General features: G+C 33.6%; 5 protein-coding genes across 5 annotated transcripts; all 5 read left to right on the forward strand.

Annotated features, from left to right (window-relative positions):
• Window positions 1-901: 901 nt before the first annotated feature.
• Window positions 902-14,297, forward strand: LOC106130848 (zinc finger protein 585B). The gene is made up of 12 exons (XM_060947811.1): window positions 902-953; window positions 3,735-3,893; window positions 9,328-9,519; window positions 9,890-10,066; window positions 10,424-10,632; window positions 10,877-11,040; window positions 11,235-11,318; window positions 11,600-11,737; window positions 12,032-12,162; window positions 12,208-12,282; window positions 12,524-12,715; window positions 13,345-14,297. Exons 1-12 carry the CDS (start codon window positions 951-953, stop codon window positions 13,705-13,707), a joined length of 1,887 nt encoding a protein of 628 aa, XP_060803794.1. The 5' UTR covers window positions 902-950; the 3' UTR covers window positions 13,708-14,297.
• Window positions 2,319-2,999, forward strand: LOC132902487 (uncharacterized). The gene has a single exon (XM_060947719.1). It carries the CDS (start codon window positions 2,319-2,321, stop codon window positions 2,997-2,999), a length of 681 nt encoding a protein of 226 aa, XP_060803702.1.
• A 5,127-nt stretch (window positions 14,298-19,424) lies between the features above and the next one.
• LOC106130849 (uncharacterized) lies at window positions 19,425-20,784 on the forward strand. The gene is made up of 2 exons (XM_060947742.1): window positions 19,425-19,921; window positions 20,105-20,784. The coding sequence occupies exons 1-2, from the start codon at window positions 19,432-19,434 to the stop codon at window positions 20,782-20,784; spliced, it is 1,170 nt and encodes a 389-aa protein (XP_060803725.1). The 5' UTR covers window positions 19,425-19,431.
• Window positions 20,785-21,207: 423 nt separating this feature from the next.
• Window positions 21,208-23,515, forward strand: LOC106130851 (uncharacterized). Its single transcript, XM_060947743.1, has 4 exons — window positions 21,208-21,732; window positions 21,816-21,992; window positions 22,616-23,443; window positions 23,499-23,515. The coding sequence occupies exons 1-4, from the start codon at window positions 21,420-21,422 to the stop codon at window positions 23,513-23,515; spliced, it is 1,335 nt and encodes a 444-aa protein (XP_060803726.1). The 5' UTR covers window positions 21,208-21,419.
• Window positions 23,451-25,745, forward strand: LOC132901763 (probable protein phosphatase DDB_G0279461). The gene is made up of 3 exons (XM_060947812.1): window positions 23,451-24,814; window positions 25,085-25,366; window positions 25,618-25,745. The coding sequence occupies exons 1-2, from the start codon at window positions 23,515-23,517 to the stop codon at window positions 25,360-25,362; spliced, it is 1,578 nt and encodes a 525-aa protein (XP_060803795.1). The 5' UTR covers window positions 23,451-23,514; the 3' UTR covers window positions 25,363-25,366; window positions 25,618-25,745.
• Window positions 25,746-25,897: the final 152 nt, after the last annotated feature.

Genomic DNA, 25,897 nt, shown 5'->3' on the forward strand with positions numbered 1-25,897 from the left:
CCATAAGTTTTTTTTTTAATTTTGTTGACAGTAACAGTTTCATTTCTAGTGTAATTTCCTTCACACATACATAAATTCACTCTTTTTTCCGGAGGGGTCGGCGAAGACTACCTTTCTTTGGATACTTTTTTCACTTCATTCACATTAATAACTATTTTCATGCTTTCCCTTTCTGATATATCCTCCTCATATATTTTCTATTGCAGCAAACACATGAAAATTTACCCTGACTCCCATCTGGACTTTTAGAAAGTGTATGCGCTGTGTGTAAATTTAATGAAATAAAAAAGTAAAGTACCGAATTTTGGACTTCATAATATCTAAACAAAACAGCTGAATGTGGCCTAACAGTCTCTGCAAGGGATATAAACGTGATTATATGCATCTATTTCAGCGGAGTCATCTGGCACAAGCATTCTTTTGCTTTAAAGATGGCTCCAGCACCTAAAATTTTAAGTTAAAACTATGTTGCTGCCTAATAAAAGATTTTATTTATTTTTTATTTTTTTTAGTTTTTTTTTTATTTATTTTTTTATTTCTTAAGATTTGCAAGAGCAGTTACCACGTACTACTTCTCCGGCCATATAGGGAGACGAGGACACGCGAGGGGGAGGGGGTGTCGGCCTGCGGGGGGACCGGGCGGCGGGTGGCGCGCGCCGGCGTCCCCAGTACCCCCCGGGCGCCACGGCGGGACGATCGCGCCTCCCTTGCACCCGCGGCATGCGTTGACCCTGACTCCGACAAATACCGCCGTATACATGGACAACTCCTGCCTTCTTGACCTTCTCATCAGGTGCTTCGCCATGACAGAGCCCGAAGACCTGAACTTCACGGCGTTCACTGACCTCTGTCGACTCTGCTCCCTCAAGAGCGGCCCGAGACTCCACATCTTCGATAAGGAGTCCGAGCAGAGGCAGATCTTGTTCAAATTGAGGACTTGTCTGCCTACTATGGTGAGTCAGTTATGTTACGCCCTTGTGTCCTTGACCGTGTAAAGTATCAGCTTTCTTTTATCCTTCTTTATTATATTTGATTCCTCTTTTAATAGATTAACATATCAAAGTAGTAGTTCCTTTAAAAAATGTAAACATAAACAAAAAAAGCAATAGAAGAATAAGAATGTGCAATAAAGAGATCGTAGCCCGTAGACCCCGTAGACGCTCGTAGCAGCTCGTAGACGCCTGCGCGCTACGCGGGGCTACGACAACAACAAGGAATAAAGCCATGGCACATAATCACCATAGCTAAACCTGTTGAACTGTAAGAAGTTGAGATGTTTCTTATTTAATTTTAATTTAAAAATAATAATAAGCAATAAAATTAAATAACAAAATATTTCTCTTTTTTAATATAGTTATTACTTGTGTGTAGTTTTCGTTCTTTTATAAAGATTTTTTTATATTTAATATTATTACTTACAAAAGTATCGACAAAAGGACCTTAACATTCATTTAACTGTGTGATAAATCAAATTTAACTAACATATTTTATATTTTTTTAAAAAGCAAATAGTTTTGTATTCACGCCTGGTTGTCTTGAGTTCTCACAATATTTAACTTAGGCTAAAAGTTAGCTTAAATAACAAAATTTTAATAGTATGAATACTATTTCAAAAGACAGATTATTCATTATATCTTTAAGGTAGAAAGAACAGTCTAGACAAGACTCGAAGGCCACATACAGCCAGATTACAAATAGCTTCAAAATACAAATTGTCATATCGCTTGTAATACTCTTTTGCAGCTATTGCATAAAACAACAGTTGCATGTGTGAAGTGCAAGCACCTTACGCAGTACATCGACCCCGGCGGATATAGGTCAACGGATTACAGCCGCGATTGACACGTGCTTCTTAATCCGCATGCCATTGCCCTCCATATTGATATATGGGTTATCAGTCTGCGAAAAAAAAACTGTCTTCATTATAAGTATATAACAAAATATTCATTTTAATGTAAAGTGTTTGCCTAACATTTTACAGCGTGTAATAAATATAAGTATCAATTACATGTTTAAAAAAATTAAATGGCTTCGCGAAACGTACTTACCATTCGTACACCCGACATGGATTATATCCTAAAGTTTACAAGAATTTTTCATTCACGGGCATGACATTGTATCTTTTTACAAATAAAAAAAATTACTTTTTATATTCAAACTTCAATAAAAAAATTATAAAGTTGTCATATTTGACAATATCCTAAAAATATTTGGGGAATCCAATTCAGACAACATTGCAATTTTTAAAATTTAATAAACCCACGTCTCGACTGCAAAAATATTTAATAAACATCTCATCACTTAACAAATAAAACAAAATGCCTCTCATAGATTTCACGAATCCGGACGTTATTAAATTCCTCGTCGAAAACTACGAGAAGACCGCTCGGTTGCGGATGAAATGGAACAGCTTGTACGGAGACAAACTGCAGGAGGCGGCCACTTTACACAGAGAAGAGAAGGGTTACACCACGTATGACGTGTTCAAACAAAACATGATTGATGGCATGGCAGCCATCAGCAGAGACCACGTCACAGCCGGTCACAACAGAAGAAAAGTACCACTCCGAGACGGAAAACACATACCAGGAGTCGCAGACATGAAAAAAGGCCATTCTATAGTCGACGTGGGACTAGGAGACCCTGAAGAAGACCCCAGGCTCGCCCGACCAGACACCGACACTACTTTAGACCCAATCATGCGTGTAGTTGATCCTAATCAAAAAAAAATAATCTACAAAGACATCCCGTTTTACGGTCGGAAAGTTTATCTGAAAAATAGGTCAAGAATGAAGCCAGAACAGAAGTACTACTTTCGAGAATGTTCTGGATGGGACTGCGGCTGGAGACTGCAGGATAGCTTCTTCTCGAGGAACGCTCCGAGTCACGGGCGCGTGTGGAGGCTATCCCGAGATGTTAAGAGTCGAACTGGACCGCATCCTGACCCGGCCTACTATAACGACCCAGAAATAGCTACTGTCAATAAGTGCCCTAAATAATTTTGATATTTTATCCTTTAATTTGTTTAGATTGGTGTTTGACTTGTTTTTATAATACCTTATTTTTAATTTTGTTTATTTTAGATATCATTTTTAATTGCTTTAGAATAGAATATGTTTATCAACCTCACATGGCTTTTTTCTATTAAATTTTGGCGTATAGATAACAGATTACAATTTCAACTGAAATGATCTATTTTAAAGGGTACCTAGTTATTAGCAAAAATCACTTTGTAAATATTTATAAATCAGGTGTAACGCTAGGAGAAAGAAGATAAAACAGTTTATGATTTCGATTCCAATGGAAAAATTCGACAGCTCTTGTTTGAGTCGGCCGCGCCTACAACATGAAATTGTCCTTGATCTGTTATAAAATTGCTAGCTTTTGTGCAGGGCTTCGCTCTCGTGGTAAAACTACACATAAAATTAAAAGCCTATATTATTCCTAAGAGTCTGTTCTATCTGTAGTTGAGTACTTTTGAGTTTATTCGTACAAACAAACAAAAATACATATCTTTTCTCTTTTTTTTAGTGTGAATAAAGAGCTCGCACATAATTTGCTACGCATGTGAAATGTACTTATACATAACAACATGCTGTTTCCATAGTTTTACAATCCTAGATAAAATTCAAACCTCTTCCTCAATTTGAACAATCAGGTTCATACTAGGATTCTTTCAAGATATTTCAACAAAATATTATATTATAAGTGTAATATTTTAATTTTCCCATCAGATCTCTAAGGATGACTTCCTGCCGAAGAAGATCTGCGAGCGATGCGTCACCAGGCTGGAGCAGCTGTACGAGTGGCGCCAGAACTGTCTCAGCACTGACTCGGTGCTTCGGAACTACGCGGAGTCCATGAGGATCGTCACTTCCACCATCAACTTCCAGGTAAAAATAGATAAATATATACAGGACACATCACAGATAAAGGCTAGCCGAGACCTATGTGTTATGGGGAACCGACTCAGCGATATTAGTCTAGTCTTCTAGATAGCAGTCAGCAGGCTAGCAGCTGTAAGAGAGCCACGCTCCCAGTATCAAGGCGACACAGTGACAGGTTGCTAGCCCATAGCCTACAAGAACAATCCCTAATTTATAAGCCATTCCCTTAGTCGCCTTTTATAGAATCCATGGGAAAGATATGAAGTGCACCTATTCCATTGTCAGAAACAGGAACAAAGGTAAACAGAGATAGCGATCTCGAAATGAGTGGAAGATCACGTTTGGCCAAAAGTATGTGTGAACAAACCTTTACAACTCTAGGGACCAAACCTAAAATTAATGCAGATTCAGCAAATTAATTTCCGCAATCAATTTTCCTATATATCTTTAACTATCCTCTGGTGTACCTACAGGTATTTCCAGGTAGATAAACGCAGTTATTGATCGATAGATAACTTAAACAATATCGAATAAAGCTTATCTGCCGCCAGTATACGAAATTGCAAGCTACACACACGACTCCTGTCCTACTAACCGAGTTATTTTAATTTCTATCAGCATATGTGGTACGTAATTGACTTTTATCTTCGTTGGTTTTAGTGAGTTACATCTAGCCCCCCATAAGGTTCCGGTTTACCATTGACGGGCGGGCAGATAAAGGTCTTTGCACACTTTTAAAAAAGAAATTCAAATTATACTTGATGCTATGATTCGAACTAGCTTAGGTTAGGTTAGCTTTTTCTAACATGGTTCGTTTACCTTTTTTGCCGATAGAGTTTACTGTGTAAATCAATAAAACAATTGAATTTCTTTTAGTTTAGATTATTTTCAATTGTCAACTTACAGGAAGAGTAAAAAATGTGAGGAGAAAAAATATGCGCTAACTTAAGCAAACCCACTACAATATGTTCCATTAATATCAATACGAGTAATAAACATACTTATTTGTTGTAAGCAGCAATAAACAAAGGATGCGCACTATAACATAAAAGGTCCGATCATCTTTTTATGAAAATGTTACGTATTTTATGTTCTTCAGTTTACTCTTCAAACCAATAAGAACTTCAAATAAAGAGAAATTCAAATCAGGCATTGTTAACTCCCTTATGAAGTCAAGACTACCATGTTAACATAAATCTGGGGCCCTTTGTTAACAGATAAAGAGTTCACTATGCGTGTGTAGGCATGCGGCGCCGGGCGAGACGATCGGGGCTGCTTACCCCTCTATCGATCCCGGCGCGCCTGGGCCGTATCGACCCACTACCACCCACCCCCAGGACCCACTAATCTCAACCTTAAACGAAAGACATAACGCTCAAAACAACAAACAACCACTAACAATGCCCCGCTCATACGATTTGAAACCTAAGAAAAACGGATCACGAGCCAATGTCGATTGGACACGCTCATCTTAAAACTTAACACGGCAGTGAATTATGAACTTTAATGGAGTAGTTTTAAGACTGTGGAGTGTCTTACGGCTTTTAGATGTTCGGCATTTGGTTACGCATGTCCGTCGAGGCTTTACGACCGTCCCTTTGATTGGCGTCTGCATGGGAAATTTCTGACCAGACGAAGTTGATGGACTTTTCAAATATGCAAAATATCCGGAATCAAATTGAATGACGATTAAGAGCCATAGAATTCTTAAAACTATTTTTAAAATATCTTCACTACGAGCTACGAGAAAGTCGTAGACGGCTACAAGATTTAAACGTCTCGGAAATTTATTGAACAACATAAAAAAAAGTTGATCAAAAACAAACCAATAAAAAAGAAAGACATGATATTAGTTTCATTACACATCTTTTTTTTATAACAAGTTAATAATACGAAGTCTAAAAGGAAGATAATGCCATAATATTACCATATACATTAAAACGATTTTGAATTCCAAAACCAAAGACAAAAAGAATCACACAATCCTCGAATACTGCCATAATTATAACTAAATCGTCTGCTTGTTTAGTAAAACTTAAAATATTATGGCCATTAATTTTTCATTAATACTGTCAAAACAGAGAAATCATTCCAGAAAACTATATTTATCAGTCTAGATTTCCCCATAGCGCATTCCCTGCAATGACGTTGCACACGCATCCAAGGTCGAAGGCGGTTCACCGTGGCCGGGGGTTCAGTTAACCCTGACCTAGGCGGGTGAAGGATGTTCCTACTACGGCCTCCCACCCTGGGTCCCCCCGTCGAGAGGCAAACGCAGTTTCCCCACCGTGGTGGCCCCGTCAATGCATTGCACGAGACCTATTTTTGGTTTAGGGTTTATTTATATTGAAGTGAGTGAAAAGTTTAAAAATCGTTGACGTATCCGTACTGCAAATCCGAAACATGAAGTGATTTCTCTTTGTAGGAAATTTAATCGACAGGAATAATGATAGATGAAAATTGAATATTTTGATACTTATTTTTCAATAGTGATTACTATTTTTGGTCAAAAGTAAAACTCATTTACTAAATGACGGCCAATTCAGTAAGCCATTTCGTAATAAGTCCAATACTAGATTGGATATACGTTGGACAATACGTCTCCCCAGTTTGAAGGGGACTACCTTCTACTTGGGGAGTCAACGCAATAAGTGAAAAATATTCGTACTGGCAATCTAAGGCAGATTTTATCCAAATTATATCCAAATTAATAAGCAAACAAGCCTCTAATTTTTAAAAATCCGCATTATATAGCTCTGTTCGTTTTGCTACTACAATTTTACAGACAGACAAAGCAGGCACATGTAACTTAAAACCACCCTTCGTTTGGTCAGTCAGGAGTTAAAAAGGTAAAAGCCTCATAATTTGATTTGTTACCAATACTACTACCAGTTACAAAAGTTTTTTTCATTCAGTTCCGCATGTACCTTTGGTTAAAAGTATTAGTATGCACGCATTCTAATTGTAGAGTAGAGTACATAATGCATTGGGTTTGAATCTTTGCAACTTTCTACATTAACCGATGTGTTAGTCGGTTATTTAGAGAGTTTGGAACCGATTTAGGAACACCATTATTTCAACTTGGTCCCACGTTGCTTTTAAAATAAATAAAAAGTAACTAAAATGTATTCTGACCAGTAAATATTCCATTTCTACCACCTACGAATTAAATCAAATGAAAATAAACCAAGACTAGAGTCGATAACTTCTTTAACGAATACCATTGCATCTCGCCAATAATTGGCTCTACGAACTAGACATTTTTCCGAGATCGGACTTCCTCCTTCCACCCCAACGCTTCAGGTGCGTTTAAGAAAAGTGGATCGATGCACTTGACTTGGCGCGGTGCAAGCCCTTCGGCTCGTGCAAAGGGCCGCGGGTGCTCGCCGGTCTCACTTGTCCAAGACGCCTCGAGTCTTTACTGTAAACAACTCTTCGATACTCATGTGCGCCTGGTAATTTAGTTCCAAGATTTCTACAATAAAAAAATTCTTACTATCTTTTGTTTTAAGTTTCTGTGAAAAAATATGTGATTGTCAGTAATGTACTGTCATATTGTGATTTCAGTAACGAATATAGGAAGTGATTGTTTATGTTTTTGTAATGAAAAATAATTAATAGTTTTTGTGATAATGATCGTGAATTCATATTACAACCAGCTATGGGATCTTGCAGTAAGTTGATTAAAGATTTTAATTTAATGAACGAAAATCTTGAAAATGTTGTACTTAACTACAATTTCTTACCACCTGTAGAGTTTCAGAAGTATTGCAACTTTACTAAATAAAACAAATATTTTAACAAACTGTTAACAAATATTTTATGCTATTTGCGACGTTTACTTAGAATTTCTCAGGATAACTACCCTTAATAAAATAAATCCAAAAGGCTTTTTAAAATTTTATTTACTTCACAGAATAATTTGGACAATTATTAAATAAATGTGCATTTTAGTCATTGAAATCTGTATAAAATATTTTGATTTAAAAATATCTTAAATACTTACAAATTACTAGATATTCCTTTTTTTATAACATTCTAAAATGTGATCTTTTTTGTGTCTAATCCAGCCCACATTAAAGAAAATTCTCACTTATTTTAGTTTTGCATAGTCATCCTTCCCGAGGTCAGCTTCCTTAGACATCATCTAGTGGTCTCGTCATGTTAATCTGCTATACTTGCAGCAATTATTTTCGATCTACATGTACTATACCCTACCTTACTCAGCCCCGAGTTTACTATTAATCAGTGCATGATAATCCCCCTCACCCCTTATCTCCGGCCCCAAACAATAGGGAAATGAGTTTTATTATATTTGAAACTGTTATACCGAATAGATACCTAAGTTGGTATTCACATAGGGAGATAGATAGGTATTTTGTGATATTTTTGATATGACAATCGGACAGAAAATCGTTATTCTTAATGTTTCCTATTTATTTATTTATCCGGATGACCTACAGCCAAAATTGTATCAAAGATATCTAATAAAGTAACTAATAAAAGTCTAAATACCTACAAACCGCACAATATAACTAATATGTGGTTCCCGCACTTTAGAATAGGATCTCTCGATGTCTTTCCCGTAAATATGTCGTAAAAGGCGACTAAGGAAAAGATTAATAAAGTTGGGAAGAAGGTCACTATATAAATCTACATTGAATAGACCTAACGAGACCTTCCAGACTTTTGAAGACTGTTGGCTTTGTCTACTCCGCAGGGGATCTAGACGTGATTATGTGTATGTGTTATGCACAACATAATTTTATCGGATTTTTATAACGGTGTTTTTGGCTACTAACTAAAAGGATCGTAGGATTCTTCGAAAGAAAAGTTAAAATTATAAATGCTGTTTTCTTTTCACTTCAGATTCAGCTTTTCGTCTTATCTTTTTTTTTAATATAAAAAAATATTATATAAAATAACAATCTATGCACCCCATAAGTCATTGAACCCGCAGGCAGACAATAGGAAACGTCTGTTTCCCTGAAGTTCGTTGAACCCGGCTTGAGTTTGAGGCAATTAAGTGTAGGGCGCAACGTGTTATGGAATGAAAGTCGTTGGGGCTAGGGACGATCTCACTTTCCCGGGGTGAATGCACTGGGGGTGGCACCCTCCGGGCCCTCAGACCGCATCAAAGACGTTTGAAGGCGCCGTGTTATTCCGCGTAGGTACTAAGATTATTAAAGATTTGAACATAACTCGTTTTTTACAATAGTATTAAATTTAAACTTGTACAAGCTTTGGCCCAGGGCTTCGCTCCACTAATAATTTTCAAAAAAGGAACCTCTGTTAGACATTTACAATATTTCATTAAAATCAGGCCAGTGGTTTATCTGATAAAGTATACAGATAGACAGATTTTAGCACTTACATATAATATAAATATACATACAAATTGTAAGTTTATCTTCAGGCGATTGTATGTGTTTGTTTGCAGGACGGCACCGTGAACATGGATAAAATGACGGAGGCTCAAAAGACGGCGTATCTTGAAGCTCACGTGGCTGTGCAACAACATATGGCTCAAGCGGCGGCTGCTGCTCGTCGGGAACAACAACAACAGCAACAACAGCAGCAGCAACAACAACAACAGCAGCAACAACAGCAACAGCAAGTCCAACAACAACAAGTGCAGCAACAAGTGAGTTGTTGAGGATAATATTATTCTAGCAGTGACACAAGTTTGATATTTAAATTATACTAGCAGTCTACTTCCTGGTATAATTTATTTAATTAAAAAGTTACTTAAATAATGGCAAACCTTACCTAAAAATTCACTTGCGAGTGGTAACTACAGAAAATATTAGTTACGTGGTTATAAATATAAACAATATTTGGTTTTTGACTCACTTTAAAAAGGAATTCTTAATTCGGTAGTATTTTTTTATTTCAGTAAATCAAAGCGATATGATAGTGATGATATCAAAGCAAAATATGAACACCCTTAAAAACATCTAGAACAAAAAGTATTGTTCTCTATAGCGTGTTTTTATCAACAGCAGGCACAGCAAGTACAACAACAGCAGCAGCAACAACAACAACAGCAGCAGCAGCAGCAGCAGCAGCAGCAACAACAACAACAACAGCAGCAGCAGCAGCAACAACAACAGCAACAACAACAACAACATCAAGCAAACAACACAAACAATGCAACTAGGCACCACCAAGAAATGCAAGTAAGTGATTTTGATTATACCATAACTAGAGAGCGACCGCAGCACATGCGTTTAACGAAAAATAACGTCTTCTTTTCGTTCCCGCGGGAATTCACCAGAAGTCATATTAACTATCTGCATGCTAAAATTCAGTTCGATCGGTCCAGTAGTTTGGGCCGGTCCGTAACCAGTATCATTAGTTTTGATGTTATTTTGTATGGGTGTTGCGTATTAAGCTCCAAATAAAAGATTTATTTATGTACACTGAAGTTTAAACAAGAAAAAAAACAGGCAGCATTTAAAAGTGTTACTTCTATCTACTCATATATATCTACCTATCTAACTCATTTCGTGGACTGACGAAGTATTTTATTTCAGCAAGCACAGAACGGCAATGCCCATCAAGGTCACCCATCGCCCCCTACAGTCAGCTCTACACAGCACCACTATGCTACCATCAACTCTCCCATTAAAGTTCCACAAGTGAGCTCCAGTACCGGTGGCCCAGATAGCACATTCACGGTACCAGATGATGTGGGCATGGGCTTCGAAGGGGGAGTTCGTGTGTTGCAGAGTCTGGGAAATTGGTAAGTGACCAATTTTATATTTTTGGTGTATATGTATGGCACTTAGCATATTACTATAATGTCTTTTGAAACATCACACCGCTTGAAGAATTTTTTTATCATAAAAAGACTGACTCAAATTTAGTTTAACCATGCGATATGTATTTTGAAGTACCTAGTGTAGTGTAACCTAGAGAAAATCTCTACAATATTTTTTTTATCTTATGCTTACGTAATGAGATTTAAACTCAAACTCTCTTTTAAGGTCACCAGATGTAACAAATAGCATTCCGAGGCCAAACTTGATACCGTTTACCGAACCTTACGCAGAAGGTGGCTCTATGCATCCTGGAACTAGATTGAAAGCATTACAGGGGACAGTAGTTCGAAAACATCCAGCTATCAAACCAACAAGCTCTACTAATGAAGGTAAGATAGGGAGATAAAAAGATTGATCAATAAATTTTAGGAATTAAGAAAAAGGAATATTGCATGTTCCTTGAACCTATGCTTGCTATGATCAAATTACCGGTTAGCCAATAACCATAATACCACAACATAACCTTTCAAAAGATAGTTATAAAAAATGTACCTATATCAACACTACTTTTTGTATGTTGTAGGAAGCAAAGCATTTGAATGTACGGTTTGCGGAAAAGGATTAGCGCGCAAAGACAAATTGACAATTCATATGAGAATACACACAGGTAATATTTGGCTTATACGAGTATAATCAGCTAATGCATGATAATAAGTAATTCAGCTTCATGAATTGAGATGCTGGCATAATTAAAGATACCTTGTTTTTATTCGAAAAATTGATGTTCTTCTTTTCATTCTTTATTTGCTCAATTGTATCTGTTAAATATAAATTTTTGTAAGATCAAAGACAATCTGATTGATGTAACGACAAGTTTGTGCTCGTTACCTGAACCTTTACAATGACTTTTTTAATATTATTTATTTATTATTATTTTATTGTTTACAGGAGAAAAACCATACGTATGTGAAGTTTGTAACAAAGCTTTTGCCAGACGAGATAAACTAGTACTACATATGAATAAATTAAAACATATCACTCCATCCAACATCGCACCTCTTGGAAAGAGGACTATATCGATACCACGTGAGTTGCTTCTCAAAAGTAATTACATTTTTTTCTTTATTGTACAATGTCTAAAAGCTTTTCTTGTGGCCATTTTGACGTTTAAATTCTATGTAAATTAAGGAACCAAATCATGAACATAAATGTATTCATTTGGAAAGAACTATTGTAATTCTATCGAAATGGATATTTTTTATTAAGACCAGTGATAATTTATATTTAGGCTTATTATTTTCGTTTTTCTTTACACCTTTTAATATTTCGAGAACTTAGATGGTTACTAAAATGTAATAAATGCATATAATAAGTAGAAAGAAAAGAAGGAAACTTTTCATTTCTTACTAAGCCATCAAATGTTTCCAGCGTTAAAACTGGATGACGTAAAACCACAATTAACTAAACAAGAAGACACAAAGCCAAGTCAGGCTGAAATAGCCGCCGCCGCAGCGCAACAACAACAGCAGCAACAACAGCAACAACAACAACAACAGCAGCAGCAGCAACAACAACAACATTCACACCAGCAATCAATACAAGTGTGTCAAGTACCCGGACACACATTCACGGTAATTATCACAGAATTTAACAACATGTGTAGCTTGAACTTAACTGTTTTAAAATTGTAGTAAAATAGACGAAATATTGTCAAACTAGGGTTGACATTTGTGGATTTTATTTCCTTTTATTAAACTTAACAACTACTTTTGAGTTTTAAAAAAGCACCGAACAGACATGCATAGACCAAGTTTTTAGAAAGCGGTAAATCATTTACGTTAACATATTTTATATCCATACAATTTATTACAGAACACGAATTTAGTCCACACGAGTGCAGCCTCGGCCGCAGTGGCAGCGGCTACAGCAGGAATGGTAGTGTCCTGGTCGTGTGAACTTTGCGGGAGGTTGTTCGCAACCAGGGACGAATGGAGCGCTCATGCAAAGTCACACTTGCCAGACAATAAGCTCCTCCAGGATAAGATGCAAGCCACACAGCATCAGGTAGACATCAGAGAGATTTTGGTATGAACATTTGCCCTGACTATAGTCGTTAAGTGTTGTTGTTGTTGTAACATCTTTGTTTCGTTAGTTAATATTTTATTTTCTGTCAATATACAAAATACTTACCAAGCCTTGATGATTCTACAAAGTTTTTACAGTCGGCTATATTTATGTTCAGTTTTATTTCCTCCGTTTTGTTTTACCATAGTTCTCTTCCTTAAACTAAATGTGATTTCTTTTTGCTATTGTCTGCCTTTTCAGTGGCGTCTTCTTTCTGTTTCTGAAACACATAATTCTGCTATTCCGGTCAATACTTATCATGTTTTTTTGTAATAGGTAGTGCATCATTAAATGAAGCATGCAATTAATGTGTTTGTAGTTTTTATTAGATAAAGTGGTTGTTGCGAATACCAAGTCCATTTTATTATAAATTAAAAGTTATTGGCCTACAAATGAATGCATGAAAAAGACTAAAATCTATCCACTTTACATATGCGATGATATATATACCAAAAAATGTGTGACGTATTCTCAAATTTCTTTATATTATAATATAAGTATTGTAAATTTCTATATTTTTAACAAAACTTTTGTATTTTCTACCTTTTAATCCGTGCAATCTATTGCAGCAGCAGGAAAAAGTGCACCTGTCGAACCAGGAGAAACTGCAATTACTTCACCATCACAACCAAAACCAGCAAATACTAAACGGTCATGGCATTGCGACGGCCTCCGTGTCCACCGCTACCGTCGTCAACGAGAGTGGCGGCGGTGGAGGTTACTTTACGACGCACGGGCACAACACGCATTACGCGCCTGAAAGACAGCACACTCATGCGCACCATCTCTGTCTCATGTGTAGGCAGGAGTTTGCGGGGAAAGCAGAGTTCATGTTCCATGTGCGAGGTCATTTTGAAGGCAAAGTGAGCGATATCGCCGCGGCCGATGCTCTTGCGCGCTCATTAGTAGACAATTCGGGACTGTGCACCTGAGCCACGCCTACTCCTATCGGTGCGTTCCACACAGACGCCTGCGGGAAAGGCGTCTTTCCGGACGACACTATCATGCTAAAGTTTTAAGATACTCTAATACCTAATGATTCAAAATGTGTTAAGATGTAAATGTTCCAGCAATCTACGGGGACCGTATTGCTCTCTTTTTAATTAGGTATGTAAATGTGTGAAAATGTGTGATTTAGGTTAGTACTATTTCTATGTTTCTTCAATAGAAAATAAATTAAGTATGTAAATAATAATTATAATAAAAAAGTTTAATAGAATCCTGTAACGCCGCTTTACTTATTAATTATAATAACAAAAATCTAGTCATAAAAATGGATGAGTGAAATCTAGTCATTTTGTAACATACATAGTCGTACAGCTAGTCATCATAGAGTTAAACTAGTCATACAAGTAGTACATAAAGTTTGAATGAATCAAAAATATAAGCAAGGTTTCAAAAAAAAATAGTATATAATATGGTAAATTTTTTGACTTGCACAAGTAGGCAAGGTAAAAGATTTTAGTCTTATTTCAAAATTGTACAAATATGTCTCCTATGTGTGCAAGTCTTAATTTTCAAAAGGTTTTTATTATTTTTATTTGAGATAGATTTTTACGACATTCCTTATATTTTATAGTGCTATAAGCATACTTAAGCAAAAAAGTCTACCTAATTTTATCTCGTTCTATGTTTTCCTAAGTTAACACCAATTTCAACATTTAACACTTCCATTGAGTACTCAGTTACGCACTTTAAAACAACATGGTTGTATAATTGTACAAAAAAAACAGAAAAGCGTTGGCTGCACAGATTAATTAATACTACGTAAAAGAGAAGATCAATCTTTTCTTTAGAAATATTATAGTATATTATATTTATAAAATAAATTGATAACCTTTTTTATTTTAAGTACAGTTTTTCTATATCTCACATATAGTACTTAATAATTTTAATTCATCTAAATAAAACTTCAACTGAGGAAAATATTGTGGTCTATCTACATAAAAATTAGAGAGAGTAACATTAAAATGGTATCTTACAGGTGCAGATAAAGTATAAAAATATATTGTAGCCAGGTTTTGATGTAGGTACCTAAGACATAAAAAGTTGGCTTGGAGTGAAAAGTTATGCTAAATAATGTAAGGACGAGTGGCGGCCGCTTAGTTATTTTTCAAAAAAAAAAATTTCTTCCAATTACGAGAAGTTTTGTTAAAAGCTAAGTGCTCAAAGTAAATTTTTACTCATAATAAGAAATCTGGCAAGTTTCAAATTAACTGGGTCATTATTTATGTTAATTATTAAAATTAAATTCTAAAGTTATTGTATTTTTAATGGTTTAATTTATATAATGAAAGAAAAAATCACAATATAAATATAAACAATTTTTCTTTCTTTCAATATGCAAGTAGTAAGTATACTTACACCTAGAGTGGGCGATTTCTTTCACCACCTAAATCTTATATAGAAAATGTGAATTGGCCGCTAACTCATAGAAAGCCGAAGGTGATGTTTGTGTGTAGATCTAAGAATGTCCAAAATATTATCCACATTTGGTCAAGATGTCTTATACTCTGATATTCTAAAACATATCTTTAAAAAATATTAAAGTACATCATAATATTAGAGTATATTGCTATTAGGACTACCTCGGTAACTACTGCTTGTATTTGTTCCAATTTTCATGTATATATAATTAAATTTTCTAATAGATTTAATGAAGGTTTATTTGTAAGCATGTTTGTGACAATAGCTTAACCAACTTGAATTTTATGTTATATCTTAATTATTAGTTTTCTTTGCATTATTTTATTTTCGGAAATAAACATTATTTTTGTATCTATTTACACATTGATCCTGGCCGAATGTGGATTATAATAAATGGAATGTATTTGTTGGTAAGAAAAAACAGAGCACGATTGAAGTTACAAAATTGAGTAGGAATAGTATGAGTATTAAAATACTCTCTATGGAATAGGATCGTAAATCATAATGCAGTGCCTCGCACGACATATGTAGGTGGGACAATTATGCAATAGTAGTAAGTACTGTAGCATAAGACACTTTACTTATAATTACAAATAATTTTAATAGCCTGTTAATCGGTCAAATGAGAGCTACCATAAAGACAACAATAATACATTGTTTCGTTGGAATTATTAAATAATTATAGAGATCTGCGTCAGGTATACTATCAGTATATAGAAAAAAGCCCAAACCCTTAAAAGAATACTTACTTTTTCTAGATTTTTGAAAATTGTTTAAGTTATTACTACTGTGCATACTTCATAAGTACATATTCACTTCTATTACCCTCATAAGTATGTTAATTCACAGTTCAGACTTACTTATACCGTTTTAAAATCTTAAGATTATAAACACACAATTCTTAAATTTACAAACACGATTAAAATTCAGGCGCAAATTCTTATCTGACAAAAAGTATTTTTTTATGAATATTTTTTATTCTGGGCTATGCCATAAGATGAAGAACATGTTTAATAGAAAGTCGGTAGTTCTCTCTAACCGCGAGTTTAAGGTCACTCAGCTCTGATTTTATCGATAAGTTTCTTTAAAGTGGATAATGGACCATTATCAGTAAGTGCAGCCGTTTGGATTAATATTAACAATATATTAAATCTGCCATGAAATGTGAATTAAATTAGAACTTATTTAGTCTTAAATTGTGTACTGCGATAATTACGAGTACCTATATGAACATAAATTTTATGAGTAAATATTTTTTTTCTTTTTGGTGGTTTTTGAAGAGTATGAACCTACTTGAATGAATGTGTTTAAATACATACGATGAATTTTTCACCGCCTAGCTTTCATAATGATCTCAACAGTTAGTCATTAGTTTTTAATCATGGAGACATATGCAGTAGGTATAAGTGTAGATAAAAATTTCATAAATGATTTATAAGACTATGACCATTCAAATAAAAAGTCAATAGTAAATTTGATAATATGGAGGATACAAAAATAGTATCATTTTTTTAATATGATCCTATGAGAATGAAACCAAATGATAAACTTAAAATCGGAATATATTTCCGTAGAAAAGAAAGCAAAAATTTAAAAAAATCAAATCATAAGATAAGTTATCTGATTCTTCATGGTAATTTGAAGTTTTTAGAAAGTTATGCGTAAATCTAACGTGAAACCTAATATAATCATACGAAAATATGTATATTATATCGTGACAAAATAGGTGATAGTATAATTATAAATATATTTATTTAGATGTAACTGTACATCCTGTAATTAATTATAATATAAATAAAATTGTATAAAATAATTTCGATTGATTAAAAATGCAGTTTTGTACTATACTGTAGTTTTCAATTGTTTACTAAGTAGGTAATAATAGGATCACTGATGGAATTGTTACATTGTTACAAGCTTTCAACGAAATAGATGATTAATATTTATACTAAGTATCATTTCATACGAAGCGGGATTATAATATGAATAAAAAAATTGGATGCGAATATTTTATTCCTTCAAGCGTAAAAAGGTTTAAGATTACTTTTACTTTATTATCGAGAAAATTATAAAAGTCCAAGAACTATGGATTGAAATTTAAAAATAATACAAGTTAAAAATAATATCGCATGACAATCAAAAACTGAAACTAAATGCAAGATATTTTGACGAAATCTTTAAGTGACTCTTTGAAACTTTTTGACGAAACATGTACTTATATATGATACGTAAATAAAATTAAAGTTGAGAACTTATTTGTATTCGTCTATTATATATGTACAGAGAGTATTTTTTATTCTCCATCAAAATTCCGTTTCTTTTTTGTAAATAATTATTATTCAAACATAATGTCGAGCAATAATTTTTTCGCATATCGTTGACAGGTTTCTAAAAAGGGAAACGCTTCTTGTAATTTTCTGTAAAGTAGAAAGAGTTTGGAATTAAAAGATAGTAACCCAAGAAGACTTTTATTTAAAAAAAAACCTTTGGCTAAACGAAGTTACTCCATTTATAGAGTTGTGAATCCACCTTTACTGAATTCCATGATGTTTGTATTTAAATTATTACTGAATGGCATTTTAAAAGCTGTTAGTATTTTGATGTAACTTAATATTAAAGTACCTAGTTCATAAGCAAATTAGTTTTTATTAATTTTCTCAAACTTCTTACAGCCAAAGCCTTCTTATTACTGAGTTAACTATAATACTTTACTACACTGGCCGTTCAATTGGATTGGTGTCTATTCCTAGTACGGGTTATATGTCTCAGTTACGAAATCTGGTCCGATTAATTACTTAGTACTAAAGAAATTATGGGATTCCTGATAAAAAAGCAAGGAGTTGATACAGCTCTTAAAAACGTAACAGCATCCTAAAAACTGGAGTGGATAGACCTGAAGCACCAATAATGGGGCAATGCAAGTTACTAGAAGATTTGGGATTCGCTGTTTTTATGAGATATTTCTATCTTGATACCCACTCAAGTATGTCTAATAAAAAATATGTTAATTTTTATGATGTGTTAACCAACTCGTTATGTGTTAATTCACACATCATAAAGATTAAGTTTATTAGTAATTAACTTACCTCCTAATGCGTCAACGAGATATAAAACCGTATAGCAGGGAAGTACCTAATAAATATAATATTTATCTGTAAATATAATAAAGTAACTTTCATGACGATGATTTTTAGCTTAATAACTTGTCGTCTCATCCGTTAATTCTTACCACCTCATCAGTCTTCTATGCCTTTTCCACAATTTACTAATACATATTTCGATTAAATTTTTATTCTTTGGTATGGTTTTAATTTTTTTTTAATTTTTCAGTAACATTTAAGTAAGTACTTACACAAATTAGACATTTAGTAAAATGTTTGGGGTTGCTGTTTGTTTCTAAGATTTGGAAATACAAGAAATCGAAGTGAAGTTGCTGATAATTCATTTTAACTGTACAGAATCCATACTTAAGTCTGTTTAGTTGTCATTTATAACTAAATGATAAAAATATTTAAAATGTTTGATTTTTTTATTCTGGATCATCAGTCCGTCAGTTAACCGGTTAGACGATAATTCTCCCATCATTCTGAGCAAACTGATAGACTGAACTGACTCCTAATTTTGTTGTGTAACCCTTGTATTATAATTATTATGAGTCTAGTGACGGACATAGGGTTTCATTCCGGTAAAACTATAGTTCCTGGGGGACTTTCGAAAAACCCTGTATTCTTTTATAAATAGTGCTAAATTCGCGGGCAAAGCTGCGAGTAAGAAATAGTCGTTATAAATATGTACACGTAGACCACCTCATTCTTTTACTATAGGATGAATAAAAAATACCAAAACTTATTTTGTGACAACGAAATGTCATTACGTGGCAAATAACAAAATTTTAGTACACGGATTCATATGATTCTTTTCAAAATTATGTGTTGATATAAGTGAATATCACTAATGCTTGCAAGACGACCTAAATTTCACGAGGCAGGTAAGTAGATTACAAAATTATAATGATAGAATGGAACTTATTTCCTCTCCAGGGTTGTGAGGTTTCTTACTGACTTCCTGACTGAAGCGGAAAAAGAAACAATCTTCACATTAATATTTACTCTATTTTCTTTGTGTCCCTAAATTATTTTTGTTTAAATTTGATTAGGTACTTATTTACCTTTTTTTCTTGTTATTATTTTTTTACAGAATAAACTAAAATGTATTTAAAGACAGACAACATGGATACTTCGTGCCTTCGTTTGAGATTTACACCTCTATTCAAAAATATGTGTAAAAGTAACTCTAAGTGTAGTTTGGAAATTGTGCCAGAAGTGTCATGTATACAAAATCTTGATAAAATTCAGTGGCAACATGGAGATAATACTATAGAATATACAATACCAATAACATATAAAGTAATTCTAAAAAAGAAATTAGTGACCAAAGAAGACGATGACAATGCAATAAAAACTTACCACTCCTGTGTCGATTTATTAACATCTTCATCGTTCACCATTTTAAGTGACAAATCTGGTTATATCACAAAAGTTTTAAGTGACAGTTTACTTCTGAATAAACAGTCAGAAATTGTAGAAAATGAAGACTTAAAACCTACAAAAAATCAAGCGACAGGGACAAATATCAACGAAACTCAAAGGACAAAACATAATCCAGTCACATCTAGCAATACTGGACAAGTACCTATTAAAAATATATACAAAGCAAAAGGTAAAGGAAAGAACGACATACGTGTTAGCATGTGTTGCAAAATTTATGTAGATAAATGTACCTACTAAAAACAAAGATTCTTCGAATATGTCTCGAGTGACCAGTGTGCACATATTTTTTTTAAAACACATAGATTTTTTTTATATTGATTTTACAGATTTGATTTTATTTTCCTTTTTTCAGAATTAAAAGACGAAGGCACTCAATTTATTAATAATATAAGTATTAATAATAGGTATCACATTGAAAAAGTATATTTAATTGACAAAATAACGAGCACTCAACTTATGAGTGAGTTAGGTAACCATCGCAATCAATCAGATATTGTGTCTTTCAACGATACATCAGATTGTGTTTCTTCGTTTGCTTGTAAAATGGATCGCAAGCTGAGTTTATCTCCAATTTGTTCAGTCAACACTGACGAAAGTGTACCTGATCATATAAAAGGAAGGCTTTCCAATTTTATCGTCTTGCAAATACAAGAACCGAAACGTATTACTTTAAACAATCTTACTCAATTTCAAAGTACTATTGAAACGTATGGTTTTGAAACAATAAAGGAAATTAAAAATTATGATGGACAGCAAGGATTTGATGGAATTATGAAAATTGATGATAAATCGTTTTACCCAATAAGTAATAATTCATATGAAAGGGTTTTACCTGAAGTACGAGTTGCTGACTTTATGAAAGCAGTAGAAAAGGAACTAGCGCCGATTAAGACTACGCTGAATGACATAATAAGAAAATGCACCTTGCTAGGATTTGTTTGTAAAGGAAATCAAAATCCTATGTCATACAACTATGTTCGAAAGAAATCAAAATCCAATCGTGTTGTCTACTCTTTTGTGTTTGATGGGTAAAAATTGTGAAATAAAGTGAATTTAAGATAAAATTCTTAATCGAATTTTGATTTCAATTTTATTTTACAATTAATTTAATCATTGAAATGTAAAAAAAGACAGCCCAAGAATTTAATGCACAAAATACGATATACGTACTATAGTGCCGCGTGGTTTATAATAGAATTTTCCCATAGATGTCGTAAAAAGCGACTAAGGTAATAGGTATACTCATTTGAGCATCTTTTATCATGATTGAATATGTGTTAGGATCCTATTTCTCGTATTCGCCAAATATTATATTCTCGAAATTCCATATTCTTAAAATATTAAAATTCTAAACATGGGCAATCTGCGCCCATGTTTAGTCATTTATTATGGGAATTTCCGACTATAACTTGCAGCTATGACCAACAGCTTGCCGTAACTTATAAAGCACGGAAAAGCTAGAGAAGAAACATTTCTTATTACTTATCCAAAACTATTAAACAACTGACCATAGCCATAAAATGAGATATGATTTATATGGCTTTTTTATTATCAGATTCAAAGTCCGGTCGAATCAACAGAGCTTTTACCTTTTTATACTAGTTTAAAGTTAGTGATGTCGATAGACCTAAGAATAAAGGGGAATTTATTTTAATAATTTTAGGGAAATGGCCAGCAATGAAGAAATAGAACGCATTATTGACAGTTTAGCATTTGAAGTGGAAGCGGTCCCACAAAATAATATTTTAGAAGTTTCTGGAACCTCCAAAGCAACTCCCTTGAACCTCAAAATTAGAGTTCGTAAAAAAGATGAAGCATTGTTCAAGCAGGGCGTTGTGTCAGTTCCCAAACTTGGACACTCAAAAAAATCTCCAGAAAAAATCAGACTAGTCAGCAGCGACCAAACTGTTCTGTCATTTAAAGTATTTGTAGATACTGATCCAGACAAGAAACCTGTTAAGAAGCGGAAACGGTTTTTTGGTACATAAGTGTATTAAGTAGCTAACTAACATTTATTTTTTACCAACCCGAAAATACATTTAATACAATAAGTTTTTATACAGGAGGATGTTTAAGTTCAGAAGATAATGAGGATGATACTTATATGGATAGTAGTAAAATTGTAGCGACCAAATCTAGTGAAATTGTAAAACATAATTTTGGTCTGTCCAAAAATATTCAGGATATGCAGCTTCACACACAAAAACCAACTATGTTTTTTGGAAAAACATGTAAACCAGGTAAATGTACTTGCATTAAAATATTTAGGTGGGAACTTACCTATTTTCATAATCTTAATCCTAATCCCTCGACGTAAATACATATTTTGAACATAATTAGTAGAATAGAAATGATGTCCGGGAAATTTTAATTTTAATTTTTATTTAAAACTATAAAAATAACGAACACGTATAATACCTACATTATGTGGTTACAAGCAGAATACTACTACTCCGTCTCTTCTTGTGGACTTCGCAGGAGAAAACTAAAGATAAAAACCACTATCGACAAGCCCATCCTAGCCCATCACTCCAAAAACTTTGCCAAATCATCATTATTAGTTTTACCACTTTTTAAGTAACACCGATGTACCAATCAATGATGTAATTAAAATTTTTGTACAGCGCGAAAATATTTGAGTGGTTGAGCCTATCAGAGCGCGCCATTTGAATCCGCGAACTAAACTAACCGCTTTAAATCACTATCATGAGCGCAGGAATTCAATTTACTTGTTAAAAGGTCGTTATTTTATTAGGTTTTCATTCAGCGTTACATTTTGTTATCCTGCGCCGTCGAATATTGTCGATGCGACTTATAAAAGTGGTAGAATTTAATATTTACGGAAAAGTTAATTTTTTTTCAGGTGGATGTTTGGACCCCCCTTTTGATGAAGAAATATATTCATATGAACCAAAAGCATGTAGCAAAATTTCAGTTCAAAGTAACACAGAAATAAATAAACATGATTCGACTACTTTACAATACCCATATATAGATACTAAGTATTCCGATATGTACATTACTAATTCTTCCAGTAAAATGGGTAAGGAAAATAATGTCATTGAAAAATTAAGTGGAAGCCATTCTCCTGAAAGGGAAAATATCAAGGATATTCAACGTAACGAGTCGGATAATAATATTTCAGAAAGTTATACTTCTGATAGTAAAAAAATATTGACGAAACTTTACCCTGGTGAAATAGTAACTGAAAAATCTAGAGATTTAGACTTAGAGATTGAGTCAAAAAACATGTTAAGATCTGGGAAAGACAATGATGATGACGAAAATAAAAGCATCTCTGAGATTTCGCTTCAGAATAAACACATAAAAGATAATGAGTTTATAGATGTATCAGAAGAACACAAAGATATTTTAGGATTGGGTAGCGACAATATTGATTTACAAAGTAAAACAAATCCATCATTACAAAATATACAAGATAATGACGAAAACGTTGTTACTACTTGCTTGAAAGCTGGAGGAGCATTAACAATTCCTATTTTAATGGCAGGAGTTGCTAAACAAATTACCACAACTAATCACCACAATGGTGATCTATCAAATGAAAACGAGCCCTCCGACATAAATAAAGAAATTCAAAAAAATGTTAATGAACATTTAAACAAAAATGAACAATCTTTTCTGATAAATTCTAACGGAGGTAAAAAAATTGTAACTGATTCTTTATCACGTTTCCCGAAACCAGAAACAAATACCGATGAAAATGTCGAAATTTTAAATAATAGTGATAACAAAGAACTAATGATAACCGATATCATTGGTAATAATTATGAATTCCCGATTCGAAAAACACAGTCTAGCGAAGATGAAAACATGGACCTGAATGAAAATATAACCTACATGAAAGTAAACTCGTCTTTATATAATTTGCCTGATAAAAATGATATACAGGTATTAGACAATAACAATATTTTACAAACTGATCCAATTATTAACGATATTTTACATAACGAAAAAGAGATCAAAAGTGAATCTTCAAAAATAATCCTCGGAGATGGTTATCGTGAAAAGCCAGAAGTAAATAATGATGATGAAATAATAACATTTATTCAATCTCATGATCAGTTTGAATATAATTATATAAAGGAAATAGAACATCAAGATAATTCAAAGGAAATAGAACATCAAGACAATTCAAAGAAAATAGGCGATGGAATTAATAGTAAATACGTAAACGACTCTAGCTTCAGCCCAGAAATTGAAAACACGTTGATTGAAAATGAAGATTCTAACTATTTAGTCCTTGATACTGCGGGCAGCGATAGATGGGATAATTTAAATTCTCAGCAAGAACAAAATCAAGTTCCAATCAAAAACACAGCAGGTGATAGTGGAGCTTTAGATAATATTGGTGTTGAACATACGTTATTTATTAAAAACAATGACAATGACATTAGCCTGAAGCCGGAATACGAAAATATTTCACTTCATAATGAAGAATCTCCTTCTTTAAGCATTAATTCGCAAAATGTAGAGAGACTTGATAATTTAATTTCTCATGAAGAGCAAAATCAAGTGTCTACTAAAAATCAAATTAGTGATGAGATTGCTAGAGATATGGACATTAAACATAATCTTTTGGACAGTAAACGAACATTTGATTTAAGTGGAATTAAAGAAGAAGATTTTACTGGCAAAAATATACGTAGTAACAATGACGTTAAAGATCAAACTCAAGACCCATATAATCAATTTGTAAAATTTCAATCAAGATCTCATTCAAAACCTATTAGTGAAATAAACGTACAAAACAGTACTTTTTCATTTTCGCAACGCGATTCAAAAGTAAAACCAGACGTCATAAATATGGACCTCGCATTTCACTTGTATGTAAATGATCAAAACCAGAGTGTCATAAAATCACTAGATACCTTGAAAGATATCAAAAGACAACCGCAAGACAATGTTACAATTATCAAATCTCAATTTAAAATGTTCCCCAAAAATGTGGTCAAAGTTCCAATTGACGCCCATAAGTACATGATGGTTCAAGTTGTAGCAAGTGATCTTCAAAAGCCTTCTTCATGTCCTAAACCTGAAGGTAAATTATTTTCTCACAATGTTTTCCCTCACCGTAAGCGCATCGGTTAGTATTCAAACTAATGTACATAACGTCGAAAATAGTAATTGATATATGGCCAGAGTGGGATTCGACCCTGTGCCTTTTTGCGCCGCACGCATTTTAACCGGGCACCTTATCGATTCAACCACCGTCGCTCTATCTAGGTAATCTTATACCTATTTGTTTTTATGTTGTACCTACAAACTATTTTATATTAAGTATACAATTTAAGTTAATTCTATGTTTCAGAAAATTTATCGAGTGTACCTGAAACAGATGTAACACAAACAAAAAAACAATCACAACTTTGTGAAAAGCGTGAACTCGAAACGTTTCAAACCCTTCTGTCAAAGATTTACGAAAAGCAATTAATTCCACTGCAACGTCTAATTTCTGATGTAAAAAAAGATGTAGATGTATTAGCGTCTCAACAACTCTGGTTGAAGGAAAATTGGCACAGAACAAAAAGAAACAACCCTAAACTTACACATTCTAGCAGAAAATGCGGCTGTTACAAAAAATGCTAAAGGAGTAAAGAAATCTTTGATAAGTCGCCTTTTATTGTAGATAACACTGTTTATACAGCTCATGTCTCATCCATCTCAAAAACTAATCTCTTTGAGAAAATCATCATTGAAGAGAATATGAAACAAAATAATTTCAGTTTCACATAAGAATTATGTGAAACTGAAATTAACCTGAACTGAACCTTTTTGAATCTTTTTTTTTCATTTTTAACTTTCGACCCTTTGCAATAACTGTGCAATTTTTTTTCCTTCTAGATTGGAGTAAAACGTTAGAATGCACTTGATCTGTGTTCTGTACCTTGATTGATAAGAATGATTCCGTGCCACGCCACGCAAGAGGTCTTTGAAATAGTTGATTCCTACTGACCCAGTATAACAGACGCACGCTTGATAATAAGAGACTACCTACTAAATAATTTGGCGAACTACAGCATTTATATCTAAATTCAACATATAGATACCTACGTTACATTAATTCCTATCCCACTGATAATAATTATCACATTACATTAATGTTTTTATTATTTTATTAGGT

Source organism: Amyelois transitella, chromosome 14, assembly GCF_032362555.1.
Source record: "Amyelois transitella isolate CPQ chromosome 14, ilAmyTran1.1, whole genome shotgun sequence".
Taxonomy (NCBI): domain Eukaryota; kingdom Metazoa; phylum Arthropoda; class Insecta; order Lepidoptera; family Pyralidae; genus Amyelois; species Amyelois transitella.

Bases quoted from the DNA above. Each gene is read 5' to 3' on its own strand.
- LOC106130848 (XM_060947811.1), top strand. The intron at 10,633-10,876 runs GTAAGTGACCAA...CTCTCTTTTAAG, and splicing joins TTGCAGAGTCTGGGAAATTG to GTCACCAGATGTAACAAATA. The intron at 12,716-13,344 runs GTAGACATCAGA...AATCTATTGCAG, and splicing joins TGCAAGCCACACAGCATCAG to CAGCAGGAAAAAGTGCACCT.
- LOC106130851 (XM_060947743.1), top strand. From the start codon at position 21,420: ATGGCCAGCAATGAAGAAATAGAACGCATTATTGACAGTTTAGCATTT. The intron at 21,733-21,815 runs GTACATAAGTGT...GTTTTTATACAG, and splicing joins GAAGCGGAAACGGTTTTTTG to GAGGATGTTTAAGTTCAGAA. The intron at 21,993-22,615 runs GTAAATGTACTT...ATTTTTTTTCAG, and splicing joins TGGAAAAACATGTAAACCAG to GTGGATGTTTGGACCCCCCT.
- LOC132901763 (XM_060947812.1), top strand. From the start codon at position 23,515: ATGATAACCGATATCATTGGTAATAATTATGAATTCCCGATTCGAAAA. The intron at 24,815-25,084 runs GTAAATTATTTT...TCTATGTTTCAG, and splicing joins TTCATGTCCTAAACCTGAAG to AAAATTTATCGAGTGTACCT.
- LOC132902487 (XM_060947719.1), top strand. From the start codon at position 2,319: ATGCCTCTCATAGATTTCACGAATCCGGACGTTATTAAATTCCTCGTC.
- LOC106130849 (XM_060947742.1), top strand. From the start codon at position 19,432: ATGGATACTTCGTGCCTTCGTTTGAGATTTACACCTCTATTCAAAAAT. The intron at 19,922-20,104 runs GTAAAGGAAAGA...TCCTTTTTTCAG, and splicing joins AAATATATACAAAGCAAAAG to AATTAAAAGACGAAGGCACT.